The 27,965-nt window shown below is 37.1% G+C and overlaps 3 protein-coding genes across 7 annotated transcripts; 1 reads left to right on the top strand and 2 right to left on the bottom strand.

Annotated features, from left to right (window-relative positions):
• Positions 1-289: 289 nt before the first annotated feature.
• Positions 290-16,496, bottom strand: LOC123870169 (KAT8 regulatory NSL complex subunit 1). 5 transcript variants are annotated; one of them, XM_045913362.1, is made up of 11 exons: positions 16,307-16,496; positions 13,197-14,246; positions 8,779-8,905; positions 7,194-7,405; positions 6,344-6,495; positions 5,489-5,659; positions 4,402-4,489; positions 3,785-3,919; positions 2,927-3,005; positions 2,515-2,700; positions 290-2,065 (listed from the first exon to the last, which is right to left on the bottom strand). In XM_045913362.1, the coding sequence occupies exons 2-11, from the start codon at positions 14,027-14,029 to the stop codon at positions 1,814-1,816; spliced, it is 2,235 nt and encodes a 744-aa protein (XP_045769318.1). In that variant the 5' UTR covers positions 14,030-14,246; positions 16,307-16,496; the 3' UTR covers positions 290-1,813. The 5 variants fall into 5 exon arrangements, with proteins under 5 accessions (XP_045769318.1, XP_045769320.1, XP_045769319.1 ...); XM_045913364.1 differs by lacking the exon at positions 16,307-16,496 and adding an exon at positions 15,039-15,230; XM_045913363.1 differs by lacking the exon at positions 16,307-16,496 and adding an exon at positions 14,803-15,009.
• Positions 16,497-20,044: 3,548 nt separating this feature from the next.
• LOC123870168 (nuclear pore complex protein Nup107) lies at positions 20,045-22,705 on the top strand. Its single transcript, XM_045913360.1, has one exon. The coding sequence runs from the start codon at positions 20,151-20,153 to the stop codon at positions 22,662-22,664; it is 2,514 nt and encodes an 837-aa protein (XP_045769316.1). The 5' UTR covers positions 20,045-20,150; the 3' UTR covers positions 22,665-22,705.
• A 200-nt stretch (positions 22,706-22,905) lies between these two features.
• LOC123870179 (DDRGK domain-containing protein 1) lies at positions 22,906-27,770 on the bottom strand. Its single transcript, XM_045913380.1, has 7 exons — positions 27,469-27,770; positions 27,176-27,268; positions 26,684-26,799; positions 25,687-25,818; positions 25,036-25,212; positions 23,232-23,642; positions 22,906-23,043 (listed from the first exon to the last, which is right to left on the bottom strand). The coding sequence occupies exons 1-6, from the start codon at positions 27,560-27,562 to the stop codon at positions 23,382-23,384; spliced, it is 873 nt and encodes a 290-aa protein (XP_045769336.1). The 5' UTR covers positions 27,563-27,770; the 3' UTR covers positions 22,906-23,043; positions 23,232-23,381.
• Between the last annotated feature and the right edge of the window lie 195 nt (positions 27,771-27,965).

Here is a 27,965-nt window from a genome sequence, read left to right as displayed (position 1 = left end):
ATTGATAAAAAACCGAATAAAATTATTTATATGCGGTTTTTATTTGTTTTATTTCTTTATATTATTTAAAATTCGGTAAAAATTTAATATTTTTACTGGTGATGGTGGTAAAATTGATTTCATTCAGATCATTTATAATGAATAGTGCCCACTAGTCAAATCCGCAACTTATTATCAAACGTCACACCGCTCGCTTAGCATAGTAGCTCGTGTGAAATACATAGATGTGACGCTTCGGTTTTTTTTTCGACGTACTTTTTTAGTTAAATCGATAATTTAAAATGGTTACTAAACTTAAAACCATTTTACGAATTTTGGAAGTCCAATTAGTAAACTAAATACCAAGAAATAATTTATTTTTGATGTAGGCAACATCCCGATATAGAATTAGTCTAGCACTTGCTTTTATATGACCCGCAGCGGCGAAGCAAGTTAAATGGACTCTCAATGGATTCAATTTATCAATTACCTTCAGAAAAATTTCTACTAGCTCTCGGCTCAGAAAAATCTTAGACGAGAATTAACCGAACTTAGCATTATAGCGCACTTAACACTCATTAATTATATTATACAAGAATTACAACTATTTTACAATGCAATTTTAAACCTTATCTTAATAGTAATAAAGCTTTATTTCAGCGATCGCTTTTTTATAACAATTTACAGATAGTAATAAAAAGAAAAAAGTCAAGCAAAATCATAGCTCAGATTAAAACTGATCATTTATTTAGAAGGTATTTTGTCATAATCCATGTTATAAAAGCAAAAGGCTTTATTATATGGGTCTATATATGGCCTGTCACTCTCCAGGTCTTTAGCATGCAAAAAATCACATCAATCCGTTGCTCTATGGCGGCGTGATTGAAGGACAAACCAACAAACACATTTTCACATTTAAAATATGGCTAGTGGGTATAGTGACTAGATGATGCCCGCAGCAACGTCGTCAGGGTTGGTTTCAGGTCTTTTAAAATCTGTACTTTCTAAAATAGCCTTTAAAAAGTAGCCTTTCTTACATTTGCATCCCTTTTTTTTAATATTGCTAAGAAAAGGATGGAAAATGAATTTTAAAAACGTAAACGTAAGGTGATAACTAGCCGCGGCCGCTAGCTCTCTTGGTTGTGTTATAAAGCTGGTAAATATTCTATGTACATTGTACATTGGAATGTACAAAATAGGACTAGTGATCTCAAACAGACACTAACTGTTATTACTTCTGCATGTACAGTGTAAGTTATATTATGTACATTATGATGACGACTTACAGCCGGTTCCCATTTGTTGTCTGTCGGGCCCGGATTTTAATCGGATGTTCCAGTGGCAAAACATTTTATATGAAGCTATTCACACACTTGTCTGAAACCGATTTTGTGTCAAAATGTTCTGTCACTGGAACATCCGATTAAAATCTGGACCCGACAGCCGACAAGTGGGAACGGGCTGTTAGTGGACTTTTAAAGGATTCCTATATGGGAAAGTCAGGGTGCCCACCAGATTATTATCCTCAGCAACCCATAATATTATTTCATAATATGTGTAAATTATCTTGGTGTATATAACTGTATAAAAAAAAACTGGGAGCTCTCTATATTGTTGTCAAGTAAATACCTAACATTATAATCTTTGTGTTTAATGAACAGGATTACGACTTTTAGCAATGGGGATTACGATACAGAGAGAAAGTAGACTATTTTATATGAACAATATTAACAAACAATTTAGATTCATTACGACAAACATTTTGGTTATTTAATAGTCTTCTAATCAAACGAGTGGGGAACAAAAATTATAGCACTCACTTAGCATGCTCTCTTCACCTTAGCATGCTCCTTCGTCTCTCAGACTTCTCAACACTGGGCTCCCACTCGGCATCATCAGGGTCGTCTCCTTCAAAGATGAGAGGTGATAGCGGGGACATGGTACTGGAGTCATCACACTCTTCGTCTATCCGAGGTGGGGTGGGTTCAGGACTGCAGGGCCGGAAACCTTCAGGCATGGTGGCCAGCATTTCTTGGTACTGGGTCTCACGGAGTGGGAACTGCCTTGGAGAGTACGGCCTCACTGTCTGAAATAATGAATGGGTTAAGATTGTGAGTGGTTTGTTGTTAGTAAAAATAAGTATATGTACAAAGAATGTTAGATACAAGGAAATGAAAGACAGTAGTTAGAAAGATAGATCTTAGCATTTTCAGGAAGAAAATGCTAAGATCTATCAAGAAAGACTAGACACGTGACGTCGTCCGCTTTTTACGCAGGAAGCGACTGTGCTCACGTGTGACGCGTGCCACGGCCATTCCGATACATCGTCGTTCTAGCTTATCATAACTGGCTGACTGGTAGTTGTGGTTGCGGCGGCGCGGCGGTTGCGGTTGCTCGCGTGTATTGTTCTCCACCGCTGTGTTGACTCGCCACGTCGCGCGTCGTGTTTATATAGCGACTGCACTCGCGTGTGACGCACTGCCACGGCCATTCTGATATATCGTCGTCCTATAGAGTTAGCTTATCATAACTCGCCTCATGGAAGACTGGTGGCTGCGGCTGCGGCTGTGGCGGTGGTTGCGGTTGCGGCGGCTCGTGTACATTGTTTTCTGCCTCTGTATTGGCTCGCCGCGTCCTCTGTTTGCGCATGTAGCGACTGCGCTCGCGCGACTCCGCTCGTGTGTGTCGCGCTGCCACGGCCACTTCTGATATGTCCTCGTCCTGGAATACAACAGTCAACTTTGTAGAGGAAGTACAAGTTTTAGAATGAAGAAGAGAATGTCTTAGATGCACATTTCTTCAAAAGAGTTTTTGCAACTTGCTTACTCCAGGTACTTATTTAGTTATGTCATCACTAAGTGGAAAAAACGAATTATATTATTGACAATATTTATACGCCACGATTGATATTACTATAATCTTAATTTAAGTTTAGAAACAAACTCACATCACTCTCCATGGACATTCGTATAGATTTAGAGACACCGTTGTTTAGCGGCGTTTCTGGTATCTCCATCACTCGCCATCTGCAATAGCAATAATTATTAAGCGTCTCATTCTGAGAGGAGACCCATGCTCAGTAGTGGGCCACCGATGGTTTGATCATGATGATGATAAAAATAAAAAAAAATCATATCATTTACAGAGAAGAGACATAATTTTCTCAAAGGTGTACGAAATCTTCCAATCATTTAATGATTGGAAGATTTCGCAATCATTTAATGATTGGAAGATTTCGCAGATGACAAGAGATTGACAAGTAATACTTGTCCACAGAAGTGCTATGGCTTAACCCTTCTCAGAGTAGATTCGTGCTCAGTAGTGAAACAGCGATGGGTTGAACAAAAAAATGTTTGCGTGTATACGTTGCGTAAAAGCGACAGAAGTGAAACTTTGGTTTACATTCCAAACACGCTCATTACTCATCAGGTTTTTCTTAAATTACGGCAAGTTTTTTAAGATAGCTATAACCACCTGATATCGATTTTGAAATGAAGTATTAAAAAAATTTAAAATGGCGTCAACATTTAAAATTTTGACAATTTCCTTTTTTTTACTAGCTGATGCTCGCGATTTCGCGTGGATTTAGGTTTTTCGATATCCCGTGACTCTTATTTTGCGGGATAAAAAGCAGCTTATGTGCTAATCCAGGATATCCATTCCTCCTTTCCAAATTTCAGCCAAATCCGTCAAGTAGTTTTTGCGTGAAGAAGTTACAAACATACACACAAACTTTCGCCCTTATAAATGATCACAAGTATGGAAGTAAAAAGCCTTTCATAGAAATAAATATTCGGAGTGTTACTTGGGTGTGATGATCTCCTTATAGGTCAGTATCTCGGGTCTGGTGCTGGCCGCCACGCTCTGTGGAATCACGATGTTGTCGATGTCGTACGACTGGCGCCGCATCGTACGCCACTCGGTACTGCTGCGTCCGCGTCTATCGACATAATGGATGATGGGCCAAAGATGATGGGCAAAATGGGCGTACGCCCCACAGATTTTTTCTTATTTTTTTTAAAGAATATTAGGCATTTTAATCATGACTAACATTCCCTTTTCTCCTTCAACTAAGCGTAAATGTGCTAGGAGTGGGTACGACAATAGTGCAACGGGTGGGGTTTGAACCACCGACCTTTCGGATTTCAGTCCGTTCCTATAAACATTTAAAACAAAACATTTAAATGCATCTCACAAGTATAGAACATTACTCTCCAAGCTGGAAATAAACCCATTTACATAAGAGTAATATTGGGAGGACCGTAATTTTTAAAAAGAGCAACCGCCGTGTTTCTTGCTGGTTCTTCTCGGTAGGAAAGACTTACCGAACCAGTGATAGATGCTTTTGACGATTCAAAAGTACTCGTAAAAGTCTAATTGAATAAAAATATTTGAATTTGAATTTGACATCGAATATCTAACCTCTCGTGTCCTGAGGTGGAAGTGTCTTCGTCTCGGTCCCGTTCTTTAGCGACCTTGCGCGACAGCGGCGGCCGACCTCTTTTCAATCCTGAAATGACAAAATATGGGATTCATTACGATATTTGGCTTAGTACCTGATCATAAACAAAACCAAAATCATTTTTTCATTAAAAAAAAAAAAAAATTGTGGCAATGAAGGCCAAGGGACAAAATAGCGGATAATTTCTTTAGTACCATAATATCTAGGCAAGCCAAAGAGGCTTTCCCTAATATAGATCAACGACAAACTAACAAACTACTCCGCCTGGACAAAGGTAAACTTAGGAAGGTGGTGGGACTCATAACAGGGCACAGCCCACTAAACAAACACCTTTTCGTTATAGGTGTTACCGACAGTCCTCTGTGCAGGGCCTGCATGGAGGTCGATGAAACGCCGACGCACGTGCTCCTGGAGTGCATGGTCGTGGCAGAACAACGAGAACGCCATTTGGGTTCCCCAACCTCACTCCATGAAGTCCTCGGCAACCTGGGCGGTCTACTTGGCTTCTGGAGCGAACTTGGATGGCTGGAATGAAGACTTCGGCGGGGAGGGGCAACACACGCACAACAGACGGAAACGTTTAAGTGCGGAAACCAGCCCAGAGAGAGAAGAAGAAGAAGACCATAATATCTGCATATTATAACGCATCCATAATATTTCAACATATTGTTCAATGTCATAACGATTGAATAAATCTTTACGCGACGCTATGGTCCTGTGAATTTGACGTACCGCCAATGTCTTGAGATTTGAACTTAAAGAGTGGTGGGCACTCAGCGGACGAATGAGTGATGGGCACTAGGTCTTTAGCCTTGAATTACAGCGCGCGGCGTGGGCGTGTGATGGGCGAGACGCCAAGGCTTGCCGAAGTGCGAGTGGAACATGAGCGCACCTCGAAGCGTAGGCGCCATCTCCACGGGTGAAGGAATTCCAACAAGTCTGACCTACTGTTGTCGACGAAAGTATCACCCTGTGGAGATTGGCCTATAAGAGTTGTATCGAATTTGGTGGTACAAAGAGCCATAGAGAAGCAGCAACGAGACTCACTGGTGGGCATTTTTCGGACAGGTCTGGGCGTGACGGGTTGCAGTGTGGTTGCAGTGTGCTGGGCGGCGCGCGGTGTGGGCGCGTGGTGGGCGCCGCGCCAAGCCTTGCCGAAGCGCGACCGGAACCACGAGCGCGACGATAATGCTGCCGTGTGGATGGCGGGTGATACATCTAGAAGATAGATAGTACACAAACAATAAATATTGTTTCTAGAGTCTAGACCTTGATGCATACAAATTAGCTGTAGACCTGCAACATTATGATGGCGTTGTAGGCTTACATGTTTTATTAAAATAGTAAAACTTATGTCAAGTTTGAAATCAGCGCTCTGTTAAACCACGAAATTGATATCCACATCGATTTCTTAAAAAAATATTGACCTCAGAACCTTCAGATATGATACCCATTCAAATGGTGGCGATCAACAATAGATCGGCAACGGTCAACTTGATACAGGGTCTGAAGTGCCCTGCATAGCCACCAAACCAACAAGAATAAGAATGAAACCTATATCAATTTTTTTTTAAATGTATGATCATCTTAGATCTGAATATGGACTCATTTTCGTAATTGGTAACACTAAACGAATATTTAAGCGCGAAAATCCACACTTGAGCAGCGAAGTTGACTATGACCAAATCCTTTTCATTCTAAGATGGACCTATGCTCAGTAGTAAGCCGTCGATGCGTTGATGATGATGATGATGAAAACCTCTAAATATTAAAAATAGTTCACTTTTACAAATTACTTTAGAATGGTCCAAACAACTAATTCGAAATTCCCGCACTACCAAAAAAGAACCAGCAAGTAACTCAATGGTGGGTGGTTACTAACAAAATTGTTTAATATGTAACCTTTTATATCACTCAGGACAGGATGGTAGGCAGGGTCGACCAGGGCCAGCCGTTGCGCGGGCGCGAGGGTCGAGAAGGGCGGCAAGGGTTGCGTGGCTTCCGCCCTTCCGGTACAAACGGCGCAGCTTTCAACGCGGAACTGACAGCTGCATCTGAATAGTGAACAAAAACATTGTGTAACTCCTGTAGTTCCAGAATAATTCCACCACATAAGATATCTATCTATATGTCAATGTTTAAATTATGTAATGAATTATATGATATCACTAGATTTCTTTAGTGAAATGGTCTCATTGAGTTGTCAATTTAACTTCTCATGGGAGTTACCCATAACCCTGAGGGATATGGCTAACTTCAGAGATATCTATCTCCCGATTTATGCCTGTTCACTGCAACATATACACTTAAATATAATATCACCAATATACGGCAATGCACAAACTATTTAGTCCGTTCAAAATGAGAACTCACTCCCCATTTTAACTCTATGTGTCGACTATTATGTCAAAAGTATGGTTCACCTTTAAAATAAAGATTAAAATTGTACTTTTGACATGACAGAGAAGAGAAGAAAGAGAAAGAAAGAGGCTTATTTGACATCAATAGGTTTGGCGGCCTTGTTGGCAGCAAGATGCAGATCTTCGAACTGGACCATGGTTATATATACCTACTCACTTGATATATCCCCAACCTCACTCCATGAAGCCTTCGGCGACCTGGGCGGTCTACTCGGCTTCTGGAGCAAGCTTGGGTGGCTGGAGTGAAGACTTCAGGGGGAAGGGGCAATTCACACATAACAGATGAAACGTTTAAGCGTAAAAACCAGCCCAGAGAGAAGAAAGAGACTCACTTGACATCAGAAGGCTTGGCAGCCTTGTTGGTCGCAATGTGCAGGTTGTGCATCTGCAGCAATTTGCGTTTGTTGAAGACATCCCTCCGCAGCGGCCGTACGCGAGCACAAGTACACGAGTCTGTGGGTTCCTCGGCCGAGTCGCCGGGCAGACTGCCCGAGTAGCCCACTGGCTCGCCTTCGAACTGGACGGGGCCTTTGGCTTCGCGGACCTGAAATACGTACAGATACGCTAGATACAGTACTATCACTTTTTTTAGTTTTGCAGGATAAATCTTGCGGAATATGTAGTGGCACATAAATTGTCAACTGCTGTTAATTATATAATTCAAAATGTATTTTAAGTATTGTGATTTAGCTAATATTGTTGCGTTGTTGAGATCGCTAGGCAGCGATAAACCAAATTGTACCTGCCTATTTGCTTTGTATGTGTTTTCTATATTTATTTTGTGGTGTACTATAAAAGTATACTGATTCATTTATTATTATAATAGCAGATTTTGTCATACAGGCTAATGCTGCTTTCGAATAGGCGCCCGATTACGATTACAAACGATAACGCGTGCAGAACTAGAACCTAAACATACCATATCTTATCTAACCAAGAAGTAGGGTGAGTTCAACTTTAGTGTATCAGATCAATAACTTTTTATGCAACTTTCGTAGATTTTTTACCAACATTTACGCGGGTGAGTCAAGCACAGAAACTATATACTATACACACGGAGAGAAGTTAGTATAGGACACTGTTAAGTAGTCCCATACAAATGACAAAGGCCAGTCCAAGTGGCCAACCAATCACAAACAAACCGTTTTAATTTCACGTCACAAATGTTTTCTGTACTGTGAGAGAACTCTCTCTAGCAAAAAACATTCTTTCGTTTTTGATTGGTCAGTGACTCAAAATGGTTTTTTGTCTTTGCATTTGTATGGGATTATGTAACAGAGAGACCCCTAATTTAGCTTCTCTCCGTGGATATAGGATATGGTATGTATCAATCACTATGGCGTAAACGTGTTAACAAGGTAAAACACAAATTATGTGCATTCATTTCAGTTATATTAAACAATGCCCTTGAAATAAGGCCAATGCTATACATTAAGGTACATTGCACGTATGTACAATGCATAGGCAAGAGCAATGCTATGAATAAATGAAGCTGGTTTCACAGCTCAAAACTTGTTCATTCATTCATGTTATCAAATATTGATAAATTAAGTAAAGTGTGAAACTAACTTGAAATTTTTATCCAACCCAAAATCGTCTAACGCGTCTAATCCTCTCTTCACTTCACACTGGCACATCCGATTCTTAGTGGGATCAGATTTTTATAAGCTGCGATTTAATGGCAACAGTATCTCAATGCACGCGTTCACACACGCATGCACACACACACACGCGTGAACACACACGCACGGGCAGTCAGGCGCTCCAACACGTCCGATCCGATCTATGGTTTTGTGACATCTTGGCTAGGTCTAAAATCTCGAGAGATTGCATTGGACCTTGTATGTGCTAGTGTGCTGCACCAAGAAAGGATTTTTAGCAATTACACCTGGTGGGTCAGCTTTTGTATATAAATACCTGTCTGTGGAGATCATTGTGTTGTCGTATCTTGTACTCCAACTCCTGCACCTGCACCTGCAGCCAGCACCAGCGCGACGCGATGGACGCGCGCGTCTTTTGCCAGGTCCACAGCGCGCGCTTCTCTCTGAAATATATTTCATGTTTATTAATACTGACTAATGCCTGCCAACTTCATCTGTGTGGATTTAGGTTTTTTTAATTCCCGTGATCGTTGATTTTCCAGGATAAAAAGTAGCCTGTCACTCTCCAAGTCTTAACTACATTGATGCCAAAAAAAAACACCAATCCATTGCTCTGTTGCCGTGTGATTGAAGTACAAACCAAAAAAAAAAAACTGGCCAAGTGTGAGTCAGACTCGTGCACTGAGGGTTCCGTACTGTGGTATTTGTTCCAACATTTTGCACGATAAATCAAAAACTATTATACATAAAAATAAATAAAAATCTGTTTTAGGATGTACAGGTAAAGCCCTTTCATATGATACCCCACTTGGCATAGTTATCTTATTTTGAAAATTGAAACACATTTTAATTTTTTTTTAAATGATGTCACCACTAATTCGCGGTTTCAGATTTATTCCTGTACTTGTGCTATAAGACCTACCTACCTACCAAATTTCATGATTCTAGGTCAACGGGAAGTACCCTATAGGTTTCTTGACAGACACAACGGACAGACAGACAGATAGATAGACAACAAAGTGATCCTATAAGGGTTCCGTTTTTCCTTTTGAGGTACGGAACACTAAAAACACACTTTTGCACTTATAATATTAGTATGTTTCATGATAAATAACAGTGATAGCCAAGTTGGTCAAGGCATCTGCCTCCTATTCAGGGAATGTCCTATTCATATTCCTACCTACATGTTTGTGTAGAACCCCTACACGTTTCTCGGTTTACTATTAGGTACTAAAACCCTATGAGGGTGGAAAATGATGCAATACTTATACACTATGAAAACCCAACCAAAATAAAACGTGGTTAGTTAATAGGATATTTAAAATTCCACCCTCCCTTGGAAGAGTAATGAAAATATTAATCAAAAGAGGTAGTTATCTCACATCAATTTTCTCTCTCGTCTGGCTTTACAAAGATTATCCAATTATTTGTAACAAGTTAGTTAAACTATACAAGTATGGACCCCGTCTGTGCCGGCGCTCGCCGACATACGCACGGCACCCCCATAGAGCGCTTTCCAGTCAGTTTTAACACAAAAAACACCCCAAAAAGGCAGAGCACGCCCGCCAGCTAACACCAACACAGTCCACATCAATTTTGTAAATTAATTCTACATTAGAAGCATACAATAAACAAGCATTTATAATATGAAATCCAACAACTATTACATAACTACATAACTAGTTATGTACAACAATATAATTAAATACATGGTAACTTTAATAAGAGATATTAAACAAGCCTATTACACATCACATGTCTTAGTAGATATTCTTATGACTAGTTGCATTTGAAGCTTTATTACAGAACAGTATTAAAGGTTACCAAAGCCAGTGTCAAAGCAGAAAGTTCTAGACTGTTTTTCAGCATTCAAAATAATCGATCATTATCATCTTCATCATCCTCTCAACTCATTGCTGGTCCACTATTGAGCACTGGTCTCCTCTTAGGATAAGGTTTTAGGCCATAACAATCTACCACACTGAACAAAGATTAGTAGACTTCATGTACACACCTTCCTTTGAGAACATTCTGAAAGTGAAAAACTCTCAGACATGCAGGTTTCCTCACAATGTTTCCCATCATTGTTAAAGCAATCGGTATTTAATTGTTTAAAATGCACATCTTCAAAAGGATTCATTGTGCTTTAAATTAGTTCAATTATAAATTTAAACTTTACAAGTGTAAATTATAAATTTATAACACCCCGACAAGTGAAGGTTACAGTAATTAGAAAAGAGCTGATAACTTTCAAACGGCTGAACTGATTTTCTTGGATTATAGCTAAGAACACTCTCGATCAAGCCACCTTTCAAACAAAGAAAACTAAATTAAAATCGGTTCATTAGTTTAGGAGCTACAATGCCACAGACAGATACACAGATATACAGGTCAAACTTATAACACCCCTATTTTTGGGTTGGGGGTTAAAAACTAAGTAAGAGAACAGTTGGCTATGAGTTTATTGATTTTACTCTTGCCTTCTTGATTGTATTGCACAATGACTAAAAGGAGTTGCTTATCAATTTTAATCCAAATAGCAACTAACATAACATGGCCACGCTATTTATAGGAAGCATAAAATATTTCAGAATTACATCAAAATCCATTACTACGTTGTATTAAGAAATAGATAAAGTTTAATACATAATAACATGGATATTAGATTAAGAAATTGATTACAGGTGTAATTATTTTTAACCCCCCACCCAAAAAGAGAGGTGTTATAAGTTTGATGTGTGTATCTGTGTTTCTGTCTGTGGCATTGTAGCTCCTAAACTAATGAACCGATTTTAATTTGGTTTTTTTTGTTTGAAAGGTGACTTGATCGAGAGTGTGTTCATAGCTATAATTCAAGAAAATTGGTTAAGCCGTTTGAAAGTTATCAGCTCTTTTCTAGTTACTGTAACCTTCACTTGTTGGGAGTGTTATAAATTTTTAATTTACACTTGTGAACTTATGTAAAAGTGCTGTGAAGTGACTTGATGACTCCTGTGGTTTCTGGGGTTCAGGACTTTGACTTGGGCATGCACCTTAAACTTTTCAGAATTATGTAAGTTTTAAGAAATTACTAAAATATTACTTGCTTTAATCATGAAGGAATATAGTGAGGAAACGTGCATGCCTGAGAGTTCTTCATGTTTTCAAAGACGTGGTTCAGAATGCCATTCCTGTGAAGAAACAGCAAGTAACTCAGCTAATACCTATTAAAAATTGTTTTAGGAATATGTATCATTCTGAAGACTGAGTTATTTAACCATCTTTGTCTGTTTCTGATCTCTAGGCAATGTTGCATCATGTTTTATGTAAACGGTATCATGTTGGCACATGTCTCCATATTATAGAACAAGGTGCTGAAGACTGAAGTCAGTTACAATAACAATATATATATAGCCATGACTTCAATCCTAATGATTTACTACTTGAATTAATATAACTACTTATAAGCTTTCATAAAAAAAATTGAAAATTATAGCAATAATACAGCAATATTTACACAATTGAAAAAAAAATTTTTTTTAGGATCACTAACCCCTAAAATGATTCATCATTGTTTGATATTATGTAATATGTAATGTTTTGTTGATGTCTTTGTTGTCATTATGTGATATCACTATAAAATTATGAAACCTATAACAGCGGCTAACGTAGAAGACACAATAGTTATTGTGTAGTATTTCTGGTACAATTCAATTTTTTTTGTTTCAACTTGTTTGAATCCATACTTAATATTATAAATGTGAAAGTAGGTCTGTCTGTCTGTCTGTCTGCTACATTTTCACGGCCCAACCGCTGAACCGATTTTAATGAAATTTGATACAACCTTTGGGTACATCCCGGGGAAGGACATAGGCTACTTTTTATCCTGGAAAATAGAAGAGTTCCTACAGGATTTTAAAAAAACCGAAATCCATGTGGGCGAAGCCGTGGGCATCCTCTAGTTTGATATAAATGTTCCTAGCCTATTATTCTTCCTGTATTACTATTATTTAGACTAAGCAGCAAAGGTGCATGGCTAATGTGCACAATAAAAGTGTTTACTAAAGGATTTGCTAATAATATTAGATACTAGCTGATGCCCGTGACTTCCTCCATGAGGATTTAGGTTATAAATTGATTTTCTGGGACAAAAACTAGCCTATGCCACTCTCCTAAGACTTTCCCTGTCCCATCACAATCTATAGTGACGTGATTGACAAACCAACAAACACACTCACATTTATAATACAGGGTAGTGATTATATTCCCATCCAAGTTTTTTGAATAAACATTTCGTTTAGCCCCACAAACAACATTAAAAGGGCCTTACAGAACCCTCTTTAAAAAAAACCTGTTTTGTATTCATCCCAATTTGGTTTTCACAGAATATGGTTAAAGGCTGACTGACTGACTGATCTCAAACTATTGAATAGATTGGGCTTAAATTTGGCATGCACAGATAATGATCTAGACATCCGCTAAGAAAGGATTTTTGAAAATTTAACAGCTATGGGCGTAAAATATGGGCTTAAAATTTGTGTAGTTTTACTAAACAAAGTCACGTGCACAAGCTAGTACGAGATAGTTCCACCAGTTTAATGATCATAACTTGAATATTTGCAATAGCTGAACTCACATAATTTATAGGCCAAGATGAATTTTTTTAAAGTAAGTATGACACTTTAAAATAAGCTTTATAAAACAAAGTACCATGATTAATAATACTATTGTATAAGAAGTCAAAGTTTAACTCACATTGGCATGGGCTGCTGGTGCACATTGTTGTAGGTGACTGCCTCATCGTTGCTTTCTGCCCCCGATGAAGAGGCAGTAGCATCAGAGTCCAGCTGATTTTTCACAACAGATAGGTGAGATCTCAGGGCCCCAGCAGAGTCGTCTAACCCAGCCAGAGTGCCAGAAGAAATGCCAATAGATGCAGATCTCGATGCATCACCCTTTGATGTCCCAGCTTTATAGTACTGAGGACCAACCACCGTTCGAGATGCAGCACTGGCCTGAAGAGCAGCAGTTGTCTCTATTCTCTTTAATAAGGCTTTTAACCCCATAGGCCTTCCCGCACCATCTTTCCTAGCACCACGGGTGCTTTTCTCAAAAGTCTGAGCGACTTCTTCAGATATTCGCTTTCCGATCGCCCGTCCTTGCAATATTCGTAACCGTCGCAACAGAAATGCGGTACGGCGCTCCAAACGAGCTTGTAATAGTCTAATTTTGTCTTCGGCTGCATCTCCTTCAGAGTCAGCTGTATCGGTTAAGTCGAATCCGCTCAAAGGGAATATAGCTTCCGGGTCACCTGTGGAGAGGTTATCACCTCCACTCTCTAGGGTTTTGATGGCTTGGAACAGGTCGGCTTGCCCAAGGTCACTGTTGCCTAGATCCACGAGGATCTGTTCCATTTCCTGGGAGTCCTTGGCCAGGCTGGGATGGGTCTGCAGCCCCATATCGTCTTCGTCCATGGGCGCGCGGTTATCGACGGACGCGAGCGCCCGTCTAGGGAGAGGAAGCTCGTCAGGCTCTGCGGCCGGCTCCAGGCACGAGAACTGAGGCAGTACGGAGAGCGCCGGGGCCATGACACGAGCGCCGCCCGCCGCAGACGCCGGCGCGAGACGCGTCAGGGCGGGCTGCCCACCTCACTCATCCCGACCTTATGTAACGACACGGCACTATTTCACAACACTACACGAGTTCTGCACTGCACTGGGGTGTCATTTACGGTCATTCTCCGCTTCAGTCCCCCGCCGGTTCACGGAAGACGAAAGGCGACGACGGAATGCGTCCGGCGCGCTTCTGAAAAACAACGGTTAACACTGATTACTAGCCGGTCTTTGTTTATACCTATGAAACATTGCCGTCCCTGGCTGCGCGTTAACTATAAACATTCCAAATTCTTTCCCTGCATGCACTATATTCGAAATTTGACCCACGTGATTACGAAGAGTTCGCAAGCGGTCGTAGTTGCTTGTTTCTCTACGATATGGAACAGGAAATGATACACTTCTCAAACACTTTTATGGATCCAATAACACAATGTTCACACAGCGCACTCTGGTCTAGTACGATAAATGAGCAAAACAATGATAAACCAGCATTTTCGATAGTAATGGCGGACGAAGGCCTAAAAACACTGTTCAAATGAGTAGGAATTCAATTCTTGTGACGAAACGTAGCGAAAGACCACACCAAACGCTACAAACACTGAGCGACTTCTGAATGTTAAAAAGAGATAGCAAGCATGTCCCTGATTAGTACTTGCGCGGTAAAGTCAAATACGCATTAATAGAAACAACTTATTCTTGTTTTTTAACTTCAGTGAAAATAAATAATAAAGTAATAATAATCTTACAATTTATTAGTTATGTATTCAAAAGCTACAAAATATATGCCAAACTAAATTATTAAAAGTTTAAACACCACTTTTTGCATTGCCACGCTTTATAATCTAACAATAGACCTATTGTGAGTAGGCGAAATCATGACGAAATAAGTTTAAAATGTTTTCAGGCTATTCACATAGCATTCGTATTCGAAATAAATAAATAACGAATAATTCATATTAAATAATTGTAAAACATATCCAACCAAGCGCGATATTATGCATTATTTGACATTAAAAGTTGCGTTTCGACTATCCGACATAGGTAGTTACGGTTCCGTTCCGGAAAAGCTTCGTGGGCATTTAAAGAGACAGTTACAAATTCAATAACCAATAATTATTATATTAGAAGATTTTTAATAATTATATAGTTATTGTTAATATTAAAACGTATTTTTATAAAAAACATTAATAGCCTTACTTTTGTAGAAGCTGTACAGTTACATAAATGCGCTACCTATCATTCAAAATGAATACTATAAAAGTCACTGTTTAGTGAGTGTTTAGCCTACTTCGTAAAAGCACCAAATATTGAGTTTCGTTTTACGCATCGATGTGTTTTACGCATTCGGCATTCATGATTCATATTAACTGCTTACTTGAAATGTCAAATCGAAATGCAAATCAAAATTTTGAGACGGCAAACTCTTTGATCTGTTAGACCACTGGCCATTGATCCTAATAAAAGATTTTTATTAATTTTATTTTATAAATAAATTATCTTTTGTCTAGGTACTAACTAGGGTCTACTTTGGTCTACTTACACTGATACGTCATTTCAAAATAAGTTCACACTTCAAATAAACTTTAAAATCCTTTAAACTATGTACATACTAGGTACCTACCTGTCTACCTTGTACCTACTATGACTATCACAGAATAATATAACTGCTACGTACACTGTACAGTCTGTCTCTAATCACTTTAGGTGATTAGACCTACCTGAACAGCTCTTATTTTCTGTAGGTAATATTATGTAGCTTATTTTTAATGAAGTAAATATACCTGCATACCTACTTTGTAATTATAGGTATTAAATCTACAAACTAGCATGAAAATGTTATAAAATTATTGATAGCTAATGATTAGGTACCTAATTACTTAAATCTCATATATCAGTAAACTTTATTGCCAAACTTCAGGCACCTAAGTTACTAGGTACCTAGTCATAGTAAGTAGATAGTTAAGTAAGCATGTCATTTTATTCCAAAGCTTAACTATCTACAGCCTTGAATTAATCCTTACAAAATATTACCCTAAAAGAAGCAACATTTCTGATTTATATTTTGCTGTTTTGGATTTATATTTTTGTTTTTAATAAGTTAGGTACCTACCTAGAGGTATGCATGAGAAATTTTAGTCCCTAACATAAATGTTACATAAGAGTGCAAATAACTTATAAAATATGTACAATATACTGTGTTAAATACAAAATAGATGTAAATAAGTATTAGAAAATAGATAAAATTCTTACCTTTAAAGTAACAGACATTTTAGTTCCTTCTTGTTTTAACAATCTCTTTACTGCAAATGTGTGACCTCCTTGCGTTTTGGGCTTCATTATACTATAGCTAAAATTAATAAAATATAATAAAATGAAGAGTATTCTTGGAATAAAATAAATAATAGATAGTGTAAGCAAAAAGTCCTACATTACTATTGGTATGACAGTTATCTGACATAGAACTTGCTATTAAGGAATGTCATTATTTACCTGTGTTATAAAAATTAAAAAGGAAAAGAATATATTTTTGAATAGATTGATAATATATGTTAGGAAAATTAAGATAGAAAGTTGCTGAACAAGGTAGCTCTTAGCAAAGTAGAATGTTTTAAATGTACAATTACAATTGTATACCTACCAAAAAAACTAAGTACCTACAGTAACTTTTAAATAACTTTAGGCACTTATATTTTTTTTTTACTCATTGTAGGCAAGGGCTTGATCACAATCACAGGATGGAAAGTGATGATGTGGCCTAAGATGGGACGCCTTTACCTAGAATATGCCTATACACTCTTGTTTTAAAGATATCTTGTGTTGCTCCAGGCACTTCTTTAGACTGCTTTAACATTATTTTAAATATTATTTTAAAAAGTTATACATAATAGCAGGAAGTATACTTTCTTACCTATAGGAATGTATAATATCAGAATCATTAACCTACTCTTTATCATCTTTTACTTGAAAAGGTGCCAATTTTTTTGAGAGGGCTCAATATTATACAAAAAAATTGCACTTGCTTCGCTCGCGCTTTTTCAGTTTTACTTTGAAGGTGTACCCACTTAATTCACTTTACTTATCTTTTATTACCTGGGTACCTACCTAGAGTAGATTTCGGAGGATTGAAAGGCTTTTGGTTTATTATCTACTTTCATTAAGAAAATGTAAAAAAAAAAAGACAATTACGAATCAGACTCGCGCACCGAGGGTTCCGTCTTTGGGTATTTTTCCCACATTTTGGATGGTAAATAAAAACATATTATGCATAAAAATAAATAAAAATCCGTTTTAGAATGTACAGGTAAAGCACTTTCATATTATGATACCTCACTTGGTATAGTAATCTACTTTGAAAATTGAAAAACATTTTAATATTTTTTTTGTGATGTTTTTACGGTTTAGTAACGGGACAACAAAGTGATCCTATAAGGATTACGTTTTTCCTTTTTAATGTATGGAACCCAAAAAAAATGTAAGGGTAAAAACGAAGCCCTATTAATGTCACTCTGCTGCTCACCTTTCTGTCCGTCCGTCTGTCTCTCGGCGCATGTCACAGGTCTCTAGCTTGTAGACGAAATGAGTTACAAACCTGAAATTTTGTTATTAGGTGTAAGCTGTTGACCCAAACCCAAATATTGAATTATAGATTCAATTAAGTAAATTATTTTTCAGGGGTATATCCCATACATGAAAAAGGAGTGGGAAAAAAATATTTTTTCTTATCCTAGCATGAGGGGTATCGTTGTTTGGAGCTAATTGAGTAGAGTTCAAATATGTATTAATGTATATATATTTTTATCTTAAAAAATAAGGAAATGGGGGACCATAAAAGTTGTCAGTTTAAGACCATTTTTGTGACGAGGGCTGTCTCAAAAACTAAACTAGTTAGGCATATGAAATTTCGGTATATTATGTACCTACTTTATTTAAACAAAAAATGCTAGAAACAACAATTTATAAAACAGTTTGTAAGTTGTGACTAAAACAAAGGAACATTTTTTGGGCTTTTCTTTCACAGTTTATTTGAAAGTTCTAGTTCCGAAAAGAAATATTTCATACACTCAAAATATGATGTTAATAATAGGTAATCATGTACGGAACCCTAAAAGAGCGAGGCCCGACTCGCACTTGACTGATATTTTTTTTATATATCAAGTCACAACGAATACAGAATCTAAAAATTTTAAAAATTGAAAGTAAAAATATATTATTAAGAATATTATGGTAAGTAATGATTATTATTATTATATTCAAAAAAGGTTAGCTATTACACTAACAATAATTGCTATAACTTATACACATCATGTAGGTACCTACCTAGATATAATTAGGTACATCAGTACATAATTTAACTACGTATTCTAGAATAGTAAAGCTGAATTAAAATTCCTCTGTTATAGATGATCTATGTAGATACCTATAATAATTCATCATCTTAATTTTATCTTATTAAGTACCTAGGTACCTACTTACGTAGGGACCTTAAATTCAGGGTAGACTAATCCCACTATAAGGTACTTACCTAGATATTGTTTTATTACACAAATTGAAATAAAAAATTGTTAAAATCATCATATAAATTAGATAGGTATTTAAAAAACTACCGAGCAAAATAATTATATTAGTGTGCGTAAGTATATAATATAATAACTTAAGTACCTAATTTTAATTATTAAAATAATAAGTAGCTAACTATCTCTATACTCCCATGGGAAGGTACTTGCCTTGCTTTCGAGTTGAAGTTGAAAACTTGGAAAAGTAAGATCAACCAATCGGTAAACACCAAAATCGCAAATTGTCATGTGTTCCAAAAATCAAGATCAAGTGAACAAATGCCTGAAGTTAAAAACTCTGATAAAATTAAGATTATATATTAAGTATGTTACTAAATGCAATTTAAATAAATGAATGTAAAGTACCTACGCAATATTAAGCGGGAATTTTTGGAGAATTTAGAAATAATAAAAATATTAGTAAAAATTCCCTTGTTCCCTATTTGAAATGAAAGAGCGAAAAAGAGTGGGAAAGGATGGCAAAACTGTACCATGGTTTATAATAGTCAAGTGGTAACGGGTAACTTTGGTATAGAAGCGGAGGTTGTTAAAATGCTACTATTTTAATTTGAGGTTTATTTTTGTTTTGTATCAGGGGTAATCGTATCGCCTGTCAGTGTGTCTCATCTATAGAATTACAAGCTCGTCTCATCCTTCTTTTCTTCATGAATCATGATTATTGGGTCGGAAGGGTCAATAGATCACTAGGGGTCGGGTCGGTCTCATCGTGTAGTGGTGGTGAGGTGGTCGTGTGCTCAGGGTGCTCAGGCAGGCATCCACATTCCACATAACAATGATATAATATACCTACAGGCATCAAGGTGAAAAATAAATGAAGATTGACAAGATCTACTGTAGGGTCACGAGGTCACGAGGGTCGTGTGCACAGACCAAAAACTATTTGTCTGAATGTGACAATATTACATATAGGGACTTCGTCTGTATTAGCGTTTGCTGGCGCGCGTGTTGTGCCTTTTTGGAGTGTTTTTTTTTTGTTAAAAGTGGCCGGTTTTTGTGTTTCACTGATGTTTTTTGGTGTTGGAACCATGCTGGGACTGACTGGTTGAAAAAAATTTTTTTTTTCTCTCGTCTGGCTTTACACTGATTAGCCAATGTCAAGTTTGCAGTTATTCACAAGTCAGGGAAACTATATGTATAATTAGTATGGACTTCGTCTGTGCCGGCGCCCGCCGACACACACTCGGCGCCCCTTTAGAGCGCTTCCCGGTCAATTCCACCAATAAACACCAGCAGAACACAAAAACCGGCCACTTCTAATAAAAAAACACTCCAGAAAAGCACAACACTTGCGCCAGCAAACGCCACCACAGAAGAAGCCCTTTTAAAAAAAAATATTAAATAGGTACTACTGATAGGTACCTACTCTTTGACTGTCATTGCCAACTGCCATTTGCTACCAACAATGTTATTGGTCTGTGGCTGCCAATTTAAAAAAAAATTGCCGGTATGTGTAACACATCGTAAGAGCGCGATTTAATTTCAAACATTTTTCATGGTAAAAAGACTAAATTTTAATTAAAATGAATTACGACAGTAGCTTTAAGATGCATTCTACCCAGCTAACTCCTAAAAACAAACGAGTCAGACAGTTATTGGTGAGAGATGATACACTAAATATTTCACCCATATTCAATGAATCAACTATTTTCAAAACTCTAAACGATACAAGTTTGAGGCAAGTGTTGGACGAATCTTCAGTAATAATAAACTCAGGTAATACAAGAGACAGTTTGAATGAAGCGTTTTTTGAAATAATACAGTCTGCTCGTCCAAGTGAAACTTTGGATACTTTAGCGAGGTTAGCCCAAGTTTGCTGTGATTCCCTCGAGGTGGTTGAGCCTTGGCATCGATATAATGCTCAGAATTATTGGTTAGCAGAGGAAGCTAATACATGGAAACTTCTATATTGTCTGTATAATGACTCCATAAATGAACATCCTGAATCATTGGACAGTATTATTTGTGAACCTACACTGTCACAACAAATTTTAGTTGACGCTTTATTTCAAAGCGATTCCGAATTACGTCTCCTCCAGCTACTAGTTGACTGGCTTGAGGCCACAGCCGCTTATCAGGAAGAAACTACTAAAACCTCTGCTCCTGTCATCAGTAATGATATTCATTGGGGTAACACACTCCACCAGTTGCTTATAGGGTCCAGCTTGTTCAATAAGGAGAAGAATAAGGCTATGATCACATGCATGGATCCAGATGCACCAAAACGTCAAAATAAAACTATCCACACAGATGACAAAAAAGATGATGATGATTTATGTAAGAGAATATTTACTGAAGTTCGATGTGGTAAGTTCAATGAGGCAATTTCTCTATGTATTAGTGGTGGGCAAGCATGGCGGGGCGCTGTCCTTCAAGGCTGGAAGTTGCTACATTATGAACAGGATGAGAATGGAACTTTAGAAGTTTCTGGAAACTCTTCAAGAGATCTATGGAAGTGGTGCTCCTTGAATATAGCCAATGATGTCTCAGAAAACATTAACTACAGAGCCACAGTTGGAATTTTATGTGGCCATTTGCAGAGCACTCTGCCAGCATGCCAAGGAAATTGGGAGGACTTGTTGTGGGCACATTTAAAAGTTCAGATTGAGGCAAGGGTGGACAAGTTCTTGAGAGAGCATCATGCAACGGCTGAGGCAAACACAACACCACCAGATGTTTTAGAATTGTTGCAGAGTGAACTTCAAGTTGAAGAGCTTTCTTTGCAGCAAGTTTTCAATGCTGTTAAATCATTAATGGAAGGAAAAAGGGAGTCCAATTACCAGATCTGCCAACGTCATCTAATGCTCGGACATATTCGTGCAATAATGGAAGACTCCTTGCAATGGCTTGAGAGCACTGAAGAGAAATTCATAAGATTCCTTGCTCACTTAGTGCTAGTACTGAGACAGATGGGCAAAGATCCACAGCATGATGTTGGAGATAGTGTTTTAGAGAAATATGTTACTCTACTCATCGATGGTTTAACTGAGGGTGCCTGTGAAAACCCAGAACTTATTGCCTTTTACACTTCTACTGTACCTGTTCAAAGACAAATTGCTTTATATGCAGAATTTATGAGTCGCATACAAAAAAGTGAACACAGAGAGGATGTAGTCAGTGCCGGGATGAAAGCAGGTGTCAATGTTGCTGCTTCTGCAAGAGTAGCAATAAAAAAAGCAATCACAGACATACAACAAGGCTATGGAAACATAGATGTGACGTTTACCCAAACAACTGCAGTTGAAAAGGATAAAGCTTTAGTTAATAAAGTAATTCTATCCTTAGAATGGTTGGCGTTTATCGAGAACCAACTTGTAGAAGCTCTTTGGTTGAGCAATGCCATGATTCGCACATTTATTTTCATTGGGAACACTGATGCTGCTCTGCTATGCGTTAATAGTTTACACAAAATGTTTGCAGACTATATAAAGAAGGTACCTTCAAACTCTTCAGAGTTGAGAGAGCATTTATGTTTGAAGTCGTACTTAGAAGGCATAGAAGCCTTTGCGACTTGGTACAGACACTTTATAAGTGGCCAGCCAAAGGATATTGAGCCTTTGGCTCCTGATGCATCATTTTCGGACAAAGTTTACCACGAACAGAGAAGTGCCCAAGTTGAACAACAAAAGGCTAGATGGAAGAATACCATACTACATCAATCTCGTCATACCAAGAATTTGCTTTACAATACTCTATTATTCCCTGGTGGCTGGCTGCAAGATGAAACAGACAGTACATCTTCCAATAATTTCACTGAAGAAGAAAAAGAGGAAAGGGCTAAGCAGTTGGATACTTTGAGACGTCTTTGCATTCCCGAGGTTACTATTTTAATATTAAAGATTCTGCAAAGCACTGATGATATTGATAACCACAAGGAAGCAGTAAAAATCAGCAATTTGATCGCTGGCGAAAATCGTGGCCTTTATAAAGTTTTCACTAAGAATAAACTTCTGGAAGTATTGGATAGAATTAAGGAGTCTTCTCTTCTACTTTTGGAAAAGGGTAGGGATATTTTTGGCTATGAATTAAATGAATAATTTCTTACATTGTTTAATAAAATTTTCTATTTTCAACAGAATATTTCTTTTTTATTTTAACAAGTTTGCATATATCAAGACTAACAAATTATTGTTCTTTATGGTAGGTATTACTAATTGTTAGAAAAATTAAAAATACCACAATCCTTTGAAATAAAGTTTATAAGCTTAGTTTGTACATGGATATTTCCGTTATATCATTGAATAATATTATAATAAGTACAAGAAAAAACAAGCAATATTATATAAACAGTCAATATTTAATTCAAATGAAAGATGAACAACTTATATTGATTTTCTATTATAGCAAGTCAATCTATGATATTTCCAGCTATGGTAAATAAAATAATAAAAGTAGAAAAATAATGTGAATATCTGTCTAAAGTTGCCTTCAAACTACGGAAATATGATATACATAATATATAAATATCGCTCACCCTACTTTTAAATGTCACTGTTCACACTTGTGATGTAATATTATATTACATCTAAGTGTGAACAGTGACATTTAAAAGTAGGGTGAGCGATATTGATATATTATATTATATTACATAGTTTGAAATCAACTTTATCAATCTAAGATTGTAATAATTACTGATGTATGTTTCCACAATCGACCGGCTGATTACGGAAATGACATCTACTTTCAAAACAAAGATTGCCGACATACTCTTAAAAAAAATATACTGTACTTATCATTTTTGTGTCAGAAATCATTTACAGCACAGATACAGGATTAAGATTAATCAAATCATTACTACTCTCTGCCAACTCCGCAATAGACACTCGCCCCCTCTGCTTTATAAACTTGGCAACATCCTCAAGTTCTTTCTGCGATATATAAATGAATTTTCCCCTATCGTCTATGACTCCCGTTAGTTCTCCAGAGGCTTGTAGATCCGTTATCCTCTCGATAGCGGCTTGGGTTTTGATTTTGAAATGTCCTGCTAAGTCTTCTAGTAGAACTACTTTTTGTGCCTGTAACAAGTGTAAATTAAAAATTTTCAACACCCCCGACAAATCATTTTCAAATAAATAATTATGTATATCTAGGCAACGTCCATCTTGACAGCTTGACATTTGTCAATTGACACTTGAATATTATGAACCTAAGGGTTATCTAACCTTCTTTTCTACAAGAAAACTAGAAAATAGCTGATAACTTTTAAACGGCTGAACCAATTTTTTTGGATTATAGCTAAGAACACTCTCGATCAAGCCACCTTTCAAACAAAAAAAAGTAAATTAAAATCGGTTCATTCGTTTAGGCGCTACGATGCCACAGACAGATACACAGACACACAGATACACACGTCAAACTTATAACACCCCTCTTTTTGGGTCGAGGGTTAATAAAAAAACAATCTAATAAACAATCAGTATTTTACAACATTGAACTGTTTATTAATTACTTTAGCACTAAAGAAATTTCTAAACAATATTTTAAGCAAACTGGAGATCTTTATTTATCATAGGACAATTTTTAATCAACTTCAATCATTCTCAATTGGTACTTATTTTTTAGACAGTTTTGGAAAATAATTGTTATTTGTAAGTATACAGTAGTTGTTGAGAATTGATTCTTGCAAAATTAAAACACTATCAAATAAAAAACGCTGTAAGCTAGGCATTCTGTCTGTCATTCTGTAAACATCAGACACATATATCTGACAGTCTACGACTATGTAGGGTTTAATTAATAAGATTCCATTATGAATTACCCATTCCATTATGAGTAAAGTGTAGAGTGCATTCCTTCGCACGTCAAAAATGTTCGTCAAAAGCCAGAGGGCTTTCGGTAGGTCAGAAGCTCATCTGAATATTATAGTCAATAAAGCATTTGAGCAGGTTATTTTAGTCTTGCTTTTGCTCCTCATCAAATCCTTCCACTTCACGCTGAAGGCTTCTTTCATGGCTTCATACTTCTCTTGTTTACAGAAAAAGAAAGAGAGCTCACCTGAATATGGTAAATGAAGTATTTGAGCAGGTTATCTTGGTCCTGGGTCTGGTCCTCATCAAACTTGAAGGCAGCTTTTTTGGTTTAATACTCCTGCTTGTGCACAGAGAGACAGATAGAGGGAGAGAGAGAGAGCTCACCTGAATATAGTCAATAAAGCGTTTTAGCAGGTTATTCTATTCCTGCTCTTCAGCAAAGCTCTCTTCCCCACCCTAAAGGCAACTTTCATGGCTTCATACTCCTGGCTGGAGAGAGAGGGAGAGGGAGCGGGAGAGAGAGAGAGAGCTCACCTGAATATAGTCAATAAAGTGTTTAAGCAAGTTGTCCGGGCCTGCTTCTTATCAAAGCTGAAGATGCCTCTCATGGCTTTATACTCCTCATTTACAGAAAGAGATAGAGCGAGAGATAACTCACCTGAATATAGTCAATGAAGCGTTTGAGCAGGTTATCCTGGTCCTGGTCTTGCTCCTCATCAAAGCCCTCCCCTTCCACGCTGAAGGCCGCTTTCATGGCTTCATACTCCTCTTGTTCGCGTCTCCTGCGTTCCTCCTCCGCTTTTCGCGCCGCTTCCTCAGCTTTGCGTTCTTCCTCCTACAGTGATAAAAGACACTTGAATTTTTGACAGAGTGAAGAGAGGTCCCTGAGTACAATATTTGCTCTTATCTGTTCCTCCATCTGTCAGGGCTTCAGAACTCTAGGGGATCTACCGCTCCTAATTTCACAGCTACACTGTGAAGACCGTAATCACATCTGATAGGACGATACACTCTCGCTATTGGCTCATTTTTGCAGCAAAAATACTATAAATTTCACCAATCAATAGAATTGAGTTTGTAGCAAAAATTAATACCGCTTTTCTGTAATCAACCATCAGAATTAATGCCTCAAACTCACAAACATTTAAACAAATGTTTAAATGTTTGTGAGTTCTTGATTCTCTGTGAGACTCATGTCTCACAGAGAATCAAGAGAGGGCCTGCTTGAATTTTCCATGCAAAAAAATTTGACTCAAATGACTTCTGTTAGTATCCTATACTCTCATAATATTCAGAAGTCTATGCTTACCTCTCGTTTTTCTTCTGCTTTCTTCTTTTCCTCCTCCATTTCTTCATCTCGTTTTTTCTTTATTTCCCGCATCTGCTCTTCAGCTTCGCGCGCTTTCTTCTTTTCCAACTTAGCTTCCATCTTTGCACGTTTCTAAAATAAAGAGATATGTAACACCGTTTATTTTTAAAGGAGATAATCTATTTTGGAGTGATTTATGTACACAATACCTAAAAAGTGTAAAATAGAAGATCATTCTTTCTTTAACAAAAAAGATAAAATATGTATGAGAGAATATCAAGTCTCAAGAGTGAAAGTAAATCTTCTTGGCAATAATATCTTTACTGCCAAGAAGATTTACTTTCACTCTTGCCATTGGTTCCCACATAAAGTGTCATTCATTTGTTAAGATTTAATAATACCTTAAGGTGAATTGCACACTTTCTTCAATTTACATGAAGGTTTCCTAATTTTTATCTAACCCTTGTAACAGACCACCATTTTTTGAAGAAGGCTAGAAAGTGTCAAGAGGTGCATAAAAACCCCAGTGTATGTTGTATGTCTGTGCCGCTACACAGATGTGTCTCACACTCAAGCGTACTTTGTCTTCACCTTTTAAAATAAAATTTTATGATCTTTGCCTAGCTGGAGTTTTAGATTATCTTGTTGTTCTCTATCTTGTAAGTTGTATACCTGTTTTTATCAAACTCCAAAGTTATTGCCAAGTATTAATAGGTATCACACTATCACACTAATATTATAAAGGCTAAAGTTTGTATGTGTGTGTATGTTTGTTACTCCTTCACGCAAAAACTACTAGGCGGATTTGGCTGAAATTTGGAATGAAGATAGATAATATCTTGGTTTAGCACATAGGCTACTTTTTATCCAGGAAAATCAAAGAGTTCCCACGGGATTTCGAAAAACTTTAATCCACGCGGGCGAAGTCGCGGGCATCAGCTAGTATTTTATAAGCATTTAACTCCTACAGTCCAAGACAAACTTCATTTTAATGTACCTTAGCTCCCATCTTGTCATCAAACTCCACCTTCTCTGCCTCTGGAATGCCATCCTCCTCCACATCTTCAGCTGCGCCCGGCTCCTCTTCAATGAGAGCTGCTTGATGTCTTGCAGCTGTAAGGATACGAATTCAATTTAGAACTTTGAATCCACAGCTTTATTCAAATATTTTAATTTGTATAAATAGCTTTGTTTTTAACTCTTGGCTTGCACTTTACTAATGTAAAATAATATAGAAATACATAAATAATTGTATAAATACAATGATTTTGTTGTTAGGTCTCTTTAACTTTTTGAGTTGAAAATATGAATAAATGTGCGGACAAACTATACTTACACTAAGAATAATGAAACACTGTGTACACTAACAGTATTATGATTAATTATTTATTGCTATTTTTCTCTTGATTTTATTTTAGAAGATAAACATTGATTCTGACTAAGGGTTTTTTATGGTAATTAATGTTAAGTGAATTTTAAACTGACTCACCATTAGCTCTCATCCTTGCTCTTTGATTCCTGACAGCCTGCACTCTACCAGGGCCTCCATCTCTTTGTACTGCTGCCCTAGGTCTTGCACCAGCTGTGAAGTGTTTAGGAGCAACATAAATTAAACATAAATGGAAAAACTTCAATTTCTCAATCAATTCAGTAGGTATTTAATTCAGTAGGAGCTTAAATACGGAGTAATATGCAAATTATTAAGCTGGTCACTTTATATTCTTAAGTAAATTAAACATTACATTGAAATGCGAATCTTATTGTTTACAGCAGGACACTTACGTAGTTGTTTTACTTGTGACCCTCTTAAAAATGTGACCGACAAGAGAATAATCACAATAGCGCTTATAACAGCTGCAATAATAAAAGGATCCATGGTTACTTGTTGGTAAACTTTAGACCATAACCTAACCTAAGAAAATAACTTATTTAAATAGAGAATATATTTATTGTAATATTTTCGAATGAGTTTTATATCGACAAATATGTTAACTAAAAAGTAAAAACTGGTTCACATTTTGTAGAAAAAGGTTTGAAATTTGTTGAATATTTTTGTCGAAAATAAACGTCAATCGTCATCACATAACGTCATCAAAACTGTCAGTTTTTGGTGTTTATGTTTAGAAATAGAGATGAAATTAAAGATTAATATAAAAATGAAATTATCTATATATTACATTGAATATCATTACTTTATTTTAAAGGTAATAAATTATTATAACTCTAACATTTCAATAAAGGCAAAGTAATTTTAATTTTCTTTTGCGTTTCGTTTTTGG

The sequence above is a fragment of the Maniola jurtina genome, chromosome 12 (genome assembly GCF_905333055.1).
Source record: "Maniola jurtina chromosome 12, ilManJurt1.1, whole genome shotgun sequence".
NCBI lineage: Eukaryota > Metazoa > Arthropoda > Insecta > Lepidoptera > Nymphalidae > Maniola > Maniola jurtina.
This window is presented reverse-complemented; position numbering and strand designations above follow the sequence as displayed.